The sequence below is a fragment of the Panthera uncia genome, chromosome D2 (genome assembly GCF_023721935.1).
Source record: "Panthera uncia isolate 11264 chromosome D2, Puncia_PCG_1.0, whole genome shotgun sequence".
In the NCBI taxonomy this organism is placed as follows: domain Eukaryota; kingdom Metazoa; phylum Chordata; class Mammalia; order Carnivora; family Felidae; genus Panthera; species Panthera uncia.
In genome coordinates, this window is record NC_064818.1 from 12,958,737 (window position 1) to 12,972,514 (window position 13,778).

General features: G+C 37.2%; 1 protein-coding gene across 4 annotated transcripts in view; it reads left to right on the forward strand.

Moving 5' to 3' along the window:
- Nucleotides 1-13,778, forward strand: part of ARID4B (AT-rich interaction domain 4B) — a 152,813-nt gene that overhangs the window by 94,402 nt on the left and 44,633 nt on the right. For all 4 annotated transcript variants that reach the window (XR_007460679.1, XM_049644967.1, XM_049644968.1 and 1 more), the window contains exons 9-16: nucleotides 2,197-2,276; nucleotides 4,223-4,299; nucleotides 5,660-5,814; nucleotides 8,746-8,818; nucleotides 10,373-10,467; nucleotides 11,455-11,552; nucleotides 12,744-12,987; nucleotides 13,308-13,483. Coding sequence is in view for 3 of the 4 variants with exons in the window: in XM_049644967.1 (XP_049500924.1) it covers nucleotides 2,197-2,276; nucleotides 4,223-4,299; nucleotides 5,660-5,814; nucleotides 8,746-8,818; nucleotides 10,373-10,467; nucleotides 11,455-11,552; nucleotides 12,744-12,987; nucleotides 13,308-13,483 (998 nt within the window). In the remaining variant the exon portion in view is untranslated. The remainder of the gene's footprint in view (nucleotides 1-2,196; nucleotides 2,277-4,222; nucleotides 4,300-5,659; nucleotides 5,815-8,745; nucleotides 8,819-10,372; nucleotides 10,468-11,454; nucleotides 11,553-12,743; nucleotides 12,988-13,307; nucleotides 13,484-13,778) is intronic.

The window sequence follows — 13,778 nt, forward strand, 5'->3', positions numbered from 1 at the left end:
GATTAGTTTCCTCTGCTTGCAGTGCACCCCTTTGCTGCATATACATGCGTACGTGTACATCCCATGTCAAGCCACCTCCTACTCAGGCTTGAAAGCTGAGCTTAAATGTTGTGCCTTCAAGGAAGCGGTCCTGTGGGGTGCCTGGGTGGCTCAGTCGGTTAAGTGTCCGACTTCGGCTCAGGTCACGATCTTGGAGTTTGTAGGTTTGAGTCCCACATCAGGCTCTGTACTGACAGCTCAGAGCCTGGAGCCTGCTTTGGATTCTGTGTCTCCCTTTCTTTCTGCCCCTCCTCTGCTCGCTCGCTCTCTCTCAAAAATAGATAAATATTTTAAAAAATTAAAAAAAAAAAGTGGTCCCTGATTACCTAGATAAGGACTTAACGCAGTAGCAGTTAAATCAGTGTGTACTCTCTCACTTAGTGCTTGTCTTCCCAACTAGAGAACAAGCTCCGTGTAGGGAGGAGCGGTGACTGTCTGGGCTTCTGTGTTCTCTGGCATCTAGTACAGTACCCTGATGTGGTAGTTAGTATCTGTAGCATGATTAGACCAAATATGAAGTATTTACTTCAGAAATTTTTTACATTTATTTTGGGGGAGAGGGAGGGAGAGAGAATCCCAAGCTGGCTCTGCGCTGACCGCGCAGAGCCCAACACAGGGTTCAAATTCACAAACTGTGAGATCATTGCTATGAGCTGAAACCAGGAGTCAGACGCTTAACCAACTGAGCGACCCATGGCAGGCGTCCCTACTGGAGGACTTTTTTGAAATGACAAGGAAGTTTCCTTGGATGCTAATACATAGAGCAGACTTTTTTCTTTTTTTAAAAATGTTTTAATGTTTATGTTCAAAGGAGAGGCAGAGTGCGAGTGGGGGAGGGGCAGAGAGAGAAGGAAACACAGAATCCGAAGCAGGCTCCAGGCCCCTAGCGGTCAGCACAGGGCCTGACGTGGGGCTCGAACTTGCGAACTGTGAGATCACGACTTGAGCCGAAGTCAGACGTTCAACCAACTGAGCCACCCAGCCGCCCCATGTAGCAGACTTTCATCAGTGAGTTTATTCACAGTGCCGTCAGTATTTAAGGAATGCCTGGTGCACTGCAGTTGCTGTTATGGAAAATGTGAACTAACTTTTTAAAGACGAAATTAGAACTCACCTGTTTCTAGCTCCTTTCTGACCTGTGGTGAGAATAAATGGCTTTTATGTACCATCGTCATTTTTCAGAGCTAATGAGACTGTCCTTAAAACAAACCTGTCATACTTATTTAGCCCATTTTTCATTGTTCTTGGTATACGTAGTGGGCTGTCTTGGAATTAAAATACTCAAAGTTTATAGGCGTCTTGCATTAGCCTTTAGGAAGGAATGCTTGAACCTCACTTTAAATAGCAGCTGAGGGACTCCAACTAAAGTAAATCTTCTGTTAGTAATAAATCTTATGTAGCCTCCAGAAAGGTATCTTCTTTAACATTTACTTTTTAGAGTGGGTAGCATTGGGAAGAAATTTTAGTGCCTGTTACGTATATTTAAATGTAAGTAATAAGTTGAACTCATCTCTACCTTTTTTAAGTTAGAGACTGCTCTGATATACTTGCTCCCGTTTTGGTTTCTGTTCTCCTAGCCGTGCTGCAGACCCTCTGGCTTTAGCTCTTTTTCCACCCCAGCCTCCCCTTTCATTCCAGTGTTCTGTTTCTAACTAGAACTTGGTCCACAGCTTCAGTTGAGCCATGGCCACACTTCTGCTTTCAACGCCAAGCCAGTGCCAGAAACAATGTGGGGAATCAAGAAAGCTGGAAGGATATAGGATGTAAATTTAAAATCACTTGTGTGTATTTTCATGTGTGTGTGTACCTGTTTACCCTACAAACTAAAATTCGTTTTTAAGCTTTAAGCTGAAACTATCTTTTATTAAAAAAAAATTTTTTTTTTTAATGTTTGTTTTTGAGAGAGAGAGAGCGAGAGCACAAGAGAGGGAGACAGAATCTGAGGCAGGCTCTAGGCTCTGGGCTGTCACCACAGAGCCTGAGGTGGGGCTTGAACTCACGAACCAGGAGATCATGACCTGAGCTGAAGTCAGACACTTAACCGACTGAGCCACCCAGGCGCCCCTGAAACTGTCTTTTAAAAGCATTTTAATAATTGATACATAACTGTAAATGTGCTTTTAGTTTTAATAGTTTACACTTTTTTGTTTTTTAAAGGTGGTTTGTCCTGATTGTAGTGATGAAATTGCTGTGAAAAAAGACAATATTCTTGTTCGATCTTTCAAAGATGGCAAATTGTAAGTATAATTCACTGGAGGTTAAAAATATTTTGTTTTTCCAAGTTAGGATAGTAAATGATAATAAATTAATTATTTCCAATGACCTTATGCTTTTACTTTTCATCATACAGAATGTTTGGAAGTGTGATCGTTTTTCACATTATCATTTAAGTGGTCTTACAGTATGCCTTACTTGTTTATTTTGTTTTTTTCTAAACTCCCAGAGTTTGTCAGTATTTGCCTGTATAGTATAATAGCTGGTGATTTGTTCAGGCACATTTAGATATATCTACTGTATCTGATATTTGATCGCTATATTTATTGATGTCTTTACTATTCTGGAATATTTAATTGGGCCCTAATATTTTTAGTTCTAATGGTTATACTGATACCTGTTGTGTAACATTCAACTTGTATAGTAGCCTGTGGATTAAAATGGGTTACTGCAAATGTATTGAGTGTTCAAGTGATTTTTCATATAGAGCTTTTCTGGAACGGAGTTATGAATTTCTGTGTTTTTTTTTCCCTCTTTAAGAATTATGTGACTAGAAAAGTCATGTATTTTATACTTGGCCTTATTCTGTGTTTATACCTTAAAAGGATCATCACATTTTAAGATTGGTGTTTGGGTTTTCAGGTTCTAGAAAGTGATTTTTATAACAATTTATGAAATCCACTTTAACAAAATGGAGATAATCAGGAATTTGAATATTAAAATTGAATACTGGTTCAATGGTATTAGGAAATTATTGTTAACTTTTAAATGTGTAGTAATGGTATTGCTTATGATTTAAAACAAATTTTTTTTAATGTTTATTTATTTTTGAGAGAGACAGAGACAGAATGTGAGTGGGTTGGGGCAGAGAGAGAGGGAGACACAGAATCTGAAGCAGGCTCCAGGCTCTGAGCTGTCAGCACAGAGCCTGACACGGGGCTCGAACTCACGAGCTGTGAGATCATGACCTGAGCCGAAGTTGGATGCTCAATGGACTGAGCCACGCAGGCGCCCTGTTTATGATTTTGAAAAAGAATTTTCTTTTAAAACTCATGTGAAGTATATCACAAATCAAATTATATAATATCTCAAATTTCCTTCAAAGTAATCCACATAGGGTGGGAGGAAGTAGGTAGGGGTATAAGTGAAAGTGACTGACTTTATGATTATTGTAGTTGGATAATGGGTATATGGTGTTTCATTGCACTGTTTTATTCTCTTTTGTATGTATTTGAAATTTTTTGAATAAAAATTAAAAATAGGCTGGCTGACAAATGTATTTGGAATAGTTTTCTGGCGTTTGTAGATTGATACAAACCAAATGCAGAAGAGCTGAATGATACTGAAGGATGACTTATTATTGTAAAATAGGAGATGAATGTGATATATATGATAGAAATTCTCCCAGTTGCTTACATCTGACTCCCTCCCTCCTTATGATTGGGGAGTTCCATAAAAGACTAAGTTATATATTAGAAGTTTGCTTGTGAGCCTAGAATCCAGCTTAAAAACAGTTCTTAGAAGAACATTTATAGTATAAACAAGTACATTTTCTTCCAGTCTTAAATTCAGTAATTTCTTGTGATTATTCCAAGACAATGGCAAATTCTTACTATTTGACTTCTTTTTTTATTGGATTGATCCTGCCATCAAAGTATTTTCATTTACTATTATTTTCATTAGCCTCCCTGTTTTCAGTGTTACATTTAGCCAGGGACTCCTGATATTTGAGAATATCTTGTTTGAAAAACACCTCTCAAGGTGGGGTCCTTCTGTAGGTGATGACCTATTTCAACATTCTGCTTAGCATTTTATTTGGGAATTGCAGCACTGTGCAATCACTTTCATTGTAAATGTTAATGTTTTCATATTTTTAATATTTTTCTGTAGTGTGTAATTCAACTCTTAATTTCTGTTGTGTTTTTTGTGGCTTTTTTTTTTCTTTAAAATTAAAAAAAAACTAATGTAGTACTTCAGTGCCAAGAAAGGATGTCCATGAAATTACTAGTGACTCTGCACCAAAGCCTGATGCGATATTAAAACAAGGTAAGGATAATCTTGGAATAGTTTATGGTTAACTTAACAACTGCTGAAGTGTTTTTGAAGATCAAACTCTCTTTTGCTCTTAAAAAAATGTATTTTGGGGGCATTTGGGTGGCTCAGTCAGTTAAGCATCTGACTTTGGCTTGGGTCATGATATTGTGGTTCATGAGTTTGAGCCCTGCGTTGGGCTCTGTGCTGGCAGCTCAGAGCCTGGAGCCTGCTTTGGATTCTGTGTCTCCCCCCCCCCTCTCTCTCTCTCTCTCTCTCTCTCTCTCTCACACACACACACACACACACTCTCTCTCTCTCTCTCTCTCTTTCTCTCTCTCTCTCTCTCTCTCTCCCTCTCTCTCCCCCCCTCTCAAAAATCAATGAACATTAAAATAAACAAATAAATAAAATAAAAAATAATATTTTTTATAATCCTGTCTTTGAAGTTATACTTGGTTCTGTGTGAATTATACTTTTGTAAACCTAGGTGTCTTTTGTTACTATAGGGTTTCTTTTTCTTTCTTAGCTTATAATCAGGGGCAGTAATCTAAAAGTGGCAAAGAACTATATTACCAGCTAATTACTGTAGCCTTGCTTCTGCCTAGTAAATAAAATGTTAGTTCCTAAGGATGGTGGAAACAGAAGTCAAAAGTAATTTTGATTTGGCATGTCTCATAGTGTAACAATGGTCATATTTTATTGAGGAATATATCATAATTGCATTTTTTGCTTGGTTTTTAGCTTTGTATATAACTTTATTTTCTTTTCACCCATGTTCATCAAATCTAATAGTATGCTAGGTAGACTGGTTAAAAATCACCAAGAATTTGTGGTTTAGAGTTTATTTCCATGTATTATAAACTGAAAATAACTGTGTCTAGCTAATTTTAGTTTAAGCTGATTATTACTTTAATTTTAATTCAGGTTTAACTAGAAATGAAGCTAATGTGTATTTATAGAATATCTTCAGCTATAACGTATGTTCATTACAGCGGCTTTGTGCTTGATATATGACGCTGATTCATAGTCATTTGTTGGACAAATGGTCAGAAATGTACCAGTCTTAAAGTTGTTTTTACTAGGCATGTTTAGTTTTTGTGTAAAAGAAAACTGTTCCTTGTTTGAACCTAAGTCCCCTTCAGTAGCAGCGGTTCGCCGTCTATCAAATGGGTGCCTGATGCTTCGGATGGTTGGGTTTGAAATGAGTTACTACAGTGCGCAGTGCCTGGCACGTAGCAGACACTTCACAGATGTCAGTGGTATTAGCACAGTAGTTTTACTTTTTTTTTTTTTTTTAATCTTTTTTACCACTATTAGACAAATCAGTTGTCTTAATTTCTCCAGTTCACATAGTTTATGGTCCTCTTTCCAGCCTTTGATCAGGCGCTTGAATTTCACAAAAGTAGAACGATTCCTGCTAACTGGAAGACTGAACTGAAAGAAGATAGTTCTAGCAGTGAAGCAGAGGAAGAAGAAGAGGAGGAAGATGATGAAAAAGAAAAGGAAGATAATAGCAGTGAAGAAGAGGTAATTAAAAATGGTTGATGTCTCCTAAAATTAGAAATAACACTTCAGTTTCCTTTGTGAGTTAGGATTCGGCATAAAGTCGTCAATCACTTAAGTATTTTTAGTATTAGAGATACTTCATAATAAAACTGTGTTGTGATGTCCGCCATAACCGGGTAGTTTGCTTGCTTACTTAAAATAGAAATATAGTCTTGTGAAATTGAAAATACTAAATACAGTTATTTCAGTCATCTCAAAAATGTTTCTTGATGATGTGCTTTTTTTGGTTTATCAGATAATAAGGGAAATACACACCTAACATAGCAAAGCTCTGCTTTCATGTGCTTTCTCATCATCCTATGGACCACTGTCACCTGGTACAGTGTTTTCATCTGCATATTTTATTGAAATACCTAGAGAAGTATAAAATACATCTTCCATCTAGTATTAGAAGAATAGTCCGCAAAAAAGGGTTAATACCTTTAATACCTCTTTGATTCAGAAAGACTTAAATAACTACGTCTAACACAGATGAGTGGCTAGTTCTAATTAGATCATAAATAAGTCATCTGTGAATTTGTATGGATCAAGTAGGTAAAGTTTTAGATTTTATTATAACTGGTACTTTAGATCTAGCAGTGATAAGTACCAACAAAAGCTGTCCATGGCATTACTAGTGACATTGTACCACTGTGCTCTTCAGTGGTTTGTTGAACGATTTCATAAAAGTTACTGGTGAATGGTGTAGGTAGTGAAGGCTGTATATTTGACCTTGAAGTGAATTGGAGTGAATGTTTTCAGGAAACTAAGTTAATCTCAATATGTAATATTTTCGGTAAGTTCTGAAATTCTGCCATTTAATTGTAATAAACAACTATTCATGAAATAGGATTGTTTCAGAGTTTATGTTTTATGACCTAGTGATCTGTGATGACAATGTGTAGTGTAAAAGTTTCTCAGCTTCAGTCTTCTCCCCCTCCCGCTTTTTGTTTAAAATGCTGAAATGAACAAGCAGTCCTTTGCTTCAAACTTGCCCAGTAGCTTCTTAGCACCTTAAAAGTCAAGCTTCACTTACAGAACTTCTTTTACAATCCAGTCCTGCCTTTTTACCACTTCTCTTGGTGTACCTTGCCATTTTGAACTTGATGCTGTGGCGATATTAAATTACATACCTTGCCTCTTCCCAGCCTGTACACATACCGGTACCTCTGCCTACAGTGCTCTTGCCTTTCCTCCCCCAGTTAGCCTGGCAAACTCCCGTTCAGTTTCAAAACCCTACTAACACGATCCCTCTGTAAAGGGAAACCTGTGCAGCGTCACCTCCCTCACCTCAGGAAAGTTAATCGCTCCATTTGCTTAATTACTACCTTTCCTTGTGCATATTTTTATCATTTACACACATGCACGCGCACTTATTGTCAGTTTTCTCCCCTGTAAGCTCCTCAGGGGTTTGGTGTTCCCTGTGCTCCTACTCAGAGTGTCTCATAATGTATAACTTGTAAATATATGATGATCAATAAATATTAGTTACTAAAATTTTTATTGCTTAGATTTGTGTTTTAGAAATGTTTTGGTGAAAGCAAATCTGGTTTCCAGTTAATCATTTTCTTTTACGTTAAATACAAACTTCACTAAATTTTTGGGACAGGAATAAGTTTGGCAGTTTATGAAAGCCAAATATTGTATCGGGGGCATTTAAGATCGTATCTAGAAAATAGGTTTCCTTAGATTTGTATCTGACTGCCTTACTAAAACCCACCTTCTGTGGACCATGTTTAAACTGAGAAGTGTAGATTTTTACATAAAGAAATTAATAATTGTCATTTATTCTTCTCTGCTCAACTGGCAAACTTAATAGTTTATCAACATGGATTTTTGTTTCTTGTTTTTACCTCGCCTTCCTTTGCTCTGCTAGCTTTTAAAGTAAAGGGGCAGATGTCAAAACAATGGCATTAGACACATGATTTTTAAAAGTAAAATGATATATTTAGGTTTATTTAGACTATCAGTTGAAAAGTATGGTCTGGAGCGTTACTGTCAGAAATACATTGGTTTCAGCCAGAGTAACTGCAAGTCCTAGGTGTATGTTTGGAATCACTTTCTTCACAGTTACTCCCGATCGTGTTCTCTAACGGCAGGCTCCATCGCTCATTTTTCTTTTATCTGAGTCAGCACCTAGCACAGTGCCTACGCTCGCTGGTGCTCGCTAAATGGCTTGTTGAATGGATGATAGTCACTGAATCGACGAGTTCCTCCGTCTCACCTACTACCCTGCTCCTTGCAGGTCGCTTCAGGACCAGCTCCCTACTGCCACAGCCCCTGGCCACAGCAGCAAGAAGCTAGTCCCTCCCTTGTAATTGATAAATCGGGGAACTATTTTATTACTTGAAGATTTCCCTAAGTCTGAATCTTCAGGTATTGTAGATCAAGTTTGTTCCCCACTTTACTGATTTTGTTAGCTTGAAGTGCTGCACAGTGGGGCTGTATATCATGAAGGATACTTGGAGTTACAGCCAATGGGACCCACACGTGTATAGTTCTGGAGGAGCAACAAGATAGTCTGTTGTGATGTGAAACCCTGACCCAATTTAATATAAGTGAGAGTAGGTCTTCTTGAGCCTGTGGCCCTGACTTAAAGAGTAGTTAGATATCTGATATGGGAAAAAGCTCATGAACCATCTTGCTAGTCTTATTTCGTACTTCTTCTATGAGAATTTACATTTGGGATTATCGCTGTTGAGATACCTTTTAAGGCATATTCCTTTGGAAAGCATAAAATGTCTAGACTTGCCTGATTTTGAACATCTTAGTGTTAAGAAATAATTTTTACTTGGTAAAATGTCCTTGAAATATTTTAGTAAATATTAGTCTTTGCTTTTAGTAGGAAATCTTGTATTATTATGATGTTTAATTGAGGAAAATAACATTCTGTTCTTCTGTGACTAAAATTAGGAAGAAATAGAACCATTTCCAGAAGAAAGGGAGAACTTTCTTCAGCAGTTGTACAAATTTATGGAGGATAGAGGTGAGTTTTATTTTTAAATGTGCTACCTGTACAACAATAACCATGAATAAAAAAACCATAAAGAATTCTGTTCGTTAAGCTTCATGTCACTAATAATCATGGCTGCCTTACTGCCTGCCAGCGTCACCAGCACCTGGCATAGTACCTGGCATATAGTACATGGGAGGAGGAATTTGACAGTATTTTGATGGATATTATGGCCATGGACCCATATGGCCTGCATTCTGTTCTGCCTATGTGCCCTCCATCCATGGGTTCCCAAAGAACTCTTAACGACTAGGGAGCAGTAGCTGACTGGTAATCATAGTACCATTTTATTTGTACCTACATAGATTCCTCTAGTAAAAAGCCTTCCTCTCTAGAATCACTGTTGGATATACCTTGGATGTGTATGTTTGTGTGTGTTTGTGTATGTGTGCATGTGAGTGAGAGAGAGAGCCAGAGAGACACCATAGTCCCAAGTCTTCTTGGGACCCAACCACACAGAACGAAGCAGAGAATTAAACCATCCAGAGAGAGTCAGACATAGAGAAAGGTGGCAGAGTCTCAGGGTGAGCCTTGGCTTAGTCTTTTGAATCTGCCTGGTGTTGTTAAAGACATACAAGAATCGAGGGAAAGAGGTATGGATGTTGACCTTTCGTTTTCGGTAGTGACCTCGTCCTCTGGTAACTGTGGCTTTGTCACTCTCTTGGTAATCTGCTGTTCAGAGTATAGTGTCTCCTTTCCTGGGAAGATGCCAGAAAGGGAGTAGGGAGAGGCAGAAAGCTTTCTAGCTTGAGGAGAAGGGCAAAATGAATGAATAATATTTGGAAGTGCCACTGTACTTTGGGAGTTATTTGGGGGGGGGATTAATATTTTTTTAAATCCTCATTTGTATTGTTGATAAGTAGAAGTTGGCTGTCTTTTGCTCTCGTAAGTGATAGTGGCTGCCATAATGTAGGTATCTTTATTGTTTGATATAAAATGTCCTTGCTTTCTGTATTATTTTTTTGTATGAATGAGGGTTGGCCTAAGAAGGTAGGTGATTTCTCAGGCTTTTGTATAAGGCAAATAAAAAAGTGAAGGGGTGCCTGGGTGGCTCCATTGGTTGAGTGTCCGATTCTTGATTTTGGCTCAGGTCGTGATCTCACAGTTGGTGAGATCTGGCCCCGCGTTGGGCTGTGTGCCGACAGTGTGGAACCTGCTCGGGATTCTCTTGCTCCCTCCCTCTCTGCCCCTCCCCCGCTCGTGAGCCTGCTTTTTCAAAATAAATTTTAAAAACTTTAAAAATTTGTTGTTTTGTTGATATTTTATTTTGGTTTATTTGTTATTCTTTGTTCATCAAGGAGATGAAAATGGAGTGAAATCATATAAGGTTTCAAAAATCTGGTATGAGAAATTTTTAAAAAGGAGATGGGCTTAAGTGGTAGACATGTTTTGGATTAACAAGGGATTTTTTTTTCTCTTATACATATACTTTGCACTATATATATTCAGTGGTAATATCTGAATCTTTTGTAGTTTTAAATAACAAATGCAGCATGGTTATAGTAAATTTTGTGTTTTCTTTAATAGGCACACCTATTAACAAACGGCCCGTACTTGGCTATCGAAATTTGAACCTCTTTAAGTTATTCAGACTTGTACACAAGCTTGGAGGATTTGATAATGTAAGTATTACGGTCAAAAGTGAAACATGTTTTTCATGCAACATGTTTTCTTTTTTAAAAATTACCTAAGATTGTCTAATAAAAACCTAATAGTAGAAGGAGAAGAAGATGTAAGGCACAAGTTAGAAACAGAAACAGCTAGCTTCCTCAGCCAAATTTAAATTTAATTAAAGAGCTTTTCAAACGAGCTTCCCGATTTACTGTTTGTCAAACTTTCATAAACCACCTGTGTATGTGTGAGTCACAGCACAACTATATTGGTAGAAGTTCTTCCTGTGTCTCTTTTCCACTACACTGTAAGGTCCTTGAGAGTAGGGATCTCTTTTAATATTCTTTATTCTTAATCTCTTCCATGGTGTGTGATGTGCGCGCACACACACACACATACACACACACACACACACACACATTTATGTATAGAAACATGCAGAAAAATCTTTGTTGAACTGAAGAAATTATCTTAAGGTTGCGATGATGTGTGGTGTCCATCCAATTAAGATTATTCGGGCGGGGGGAGTATTCTGTAGAAGAAGTATTCGGGCGGGGGGAGTATTCTGTAGAAAATTTACTTTTTTTACTTAAAAGTAAATGCTTTACTAAGATCCTTAGAACTACTTTGATTTATTAAATTTATAGGTTTTATGGGAACTAATACATTACTTAAAAATTTTGATGTGTCTCTTCATTACAAATTTTCATTTAGAAACCTGAATATTTTCTTCTTTACTATGCCAGGTTTGATTTAAAAATCAAATGGCCTAATAGCTCAACATTTGTAATTTTCTGAGATTTGTTAGAATACTAAAACTTACTTTAAAAGATTGTTGTAAACTAAATTTTTTATTCAGAATTTATTAAGCTGTTTTTCATTCCTTTGAGACTAGAACCAGTACATATAAGCATATATTTCTATATGCTACATTAGTCAAAATTTTATTACATTCCCACCTTTTAATTGGGGAGTTTTCATTTTACTTTGTGTGCTAGATTGAAAGCGGGGCTGTTTGGAAACAAGTCTACCAGGATCTTGGAATCCCTGTCTTAAATTCAGCTGCAGGATACAACGTTAAATGTGCTTATAAAAAGTAAGTCATGGTGCTTGATATACCGACATTCGATATTTTACCTAGAAAACAGGAGGCTAATTATTTCTTCTAAGAAATCAGAAATTTTTACTAATCACTTTATAATAGCATGTTCTGCAGTATTTTCTGTGAATACTAGGTCTATGAGATATTCTGTAAAGAAAGTTTTTGTGGCCAAGAAAATTTGGAAAGCACTGTGTAGAGACTAAGAACCTCTTTTTAAAGTGTTAAAGGGGCACCTGGGTGGCTCAGTCGGTTTAGCGTCTGATCTCAGCTCAGGTCATGATCTCGCGGTTCATGAGTTTGAGCCCCGTGTTTGGCTCTGTGCTGACAGCTCAGAGCCTGGAGCCTGCTTCGGATTCTGTGTCTCCCTCTTCTCTGCCTCTGTCTGTCTCTCTCCCTCTCTCTCACTCAAAATAAGTAAATAAATAAACAAACATTAAAAAAAAATGAAGTGTTAAAAAGTCCAGGATTGAATCCTGGTCCTGCCAATTATTAGCTTTTGTGCCCCTTGGACCATTTATTTGTTCCCTTAAGCTTCAGTTTCCTCATTTGTAAAATGGGATACTAGTACTTGCCTCGTAAGATTATTCTGATGATTAAATGAGATTTCACATGAACTAAGAGGACTAGTGCTTGGCATATCAGAAGTGCTCATGGGGTGCCTGGGTGGCTCAGTCAGCTGAGCATCTGACTCTTGACTTTGACTCAGGTCAGGATCTCATGATTCATGAGTTCGAGCCCCATGTTGGGCCCTGTGCTGGACAGCGCAGAGCCTGCTTGGGATTCATCTCTCTCTCTCTCTCTCTCTCTCTCTCCCTCCCTCCCTCCCTCTCTCCCTCTCTCCCTCCCTCCCTCCCTCCCTCCCTCTCTCTCTCTCTCCAAAATAAAAAAAAAAGTGCTCAAAAAGTTGATGCTTTACTAATACTTTTAATAGCTATTGTTGTCACAGTTACTTTATTTAAGATACTGTTTTTTTACTTTTGGCATAGTTTTTTTGTGACTTTGGGTTTTTTTGAAAAATGTTTCTATTTGGGTTAAAGAGAATGGGAAGAACTGAACTAGAATAAATTAGAATATTAATATGACTCAATATTTGAGAACTTAGAAATAAACACCTTTTAAAAACCACCACTCTGTAGTAATAATTTGAAATGTTTTCCCAAATGTAATTTCTCTTCATGTTTCCAGATATTTATATGGTTTTGAGGAGTACTGTAGGTCGGCCAATATTGAATTTCAAATGGCATTGCCAGAGAAGGTTGTTAACAAGCCATGTAAGGAGTGTGAAAATGTAAAAGAAATCAAAGTTAAGGAAGAAAATGAACCAGAAATCAAAGAAATAAAGATTGAAGAGGAGGACAATATAATACCAAAAGAAGAAAAGCCTACTGATGATGATACTGAAAGAAAAGAAAATATTAAACCCTCTCTGGTAAATCAGATACTGTTCATAGTGCTGTGCCTTCTTTGGTACATTGTCTACACTGTCTGTAACATTTTCATGGTTAACTTACTATAAAATGTTATACTTAATTTCTTGAGCATTTTCCTCGTTAAGTGCTATTTTTGTATTTAAAATGGTTGTTCGCTGTTTTTGCTTAGTGTGTTAGGAATGGCAGGAGTATCTTAAAATAGCTAACGCATTTCTCAATATTAGTATTGGTTGGTACCGCCTTTTGCTAACAATTAGATCATGGAATTAGGTTGACAGTTTTTACTTTTGTTGGTTTAGTTCCTCTGATTTTTTTCTAGGGAAGTAAAAAGAATTTATTAGAATCTATACCTACACAGTCCGATCAGGAAAAAGAAGTGAACATGAAAAAAACAGAAGACAATGAGAATCTGGAGGACAAAGATGAGGAGACAACTGGGGTAGATGAGTCCCTCAGCATAAAGGTAGAAGCTGAAGAAGAAAAAGCAAAATCTGGGTAAGAAATTTGTTTTTGGTTAAGATGCATTTTTTGGCTGAATGAATTCTTGTAATTTGCCCTTTGTGTGTGTGCGTGTTTGAACCTAAATTTGACAAAATATAGTGTAATTGAGTGGTTTGCATTTAGTATGTAAGTACCATTTGCCTCCTTCAGAGACCCTACTAATGCAAATTTGTAGCAAAAGATCATGTTTTTGATCCATTCTTCTTGCTCTCATCATGGAAATTTATGAAATTTTGAGCTAGAAAAATACTTCTTACTACATTAAGCTCTGCTGAATAACCAGATAATA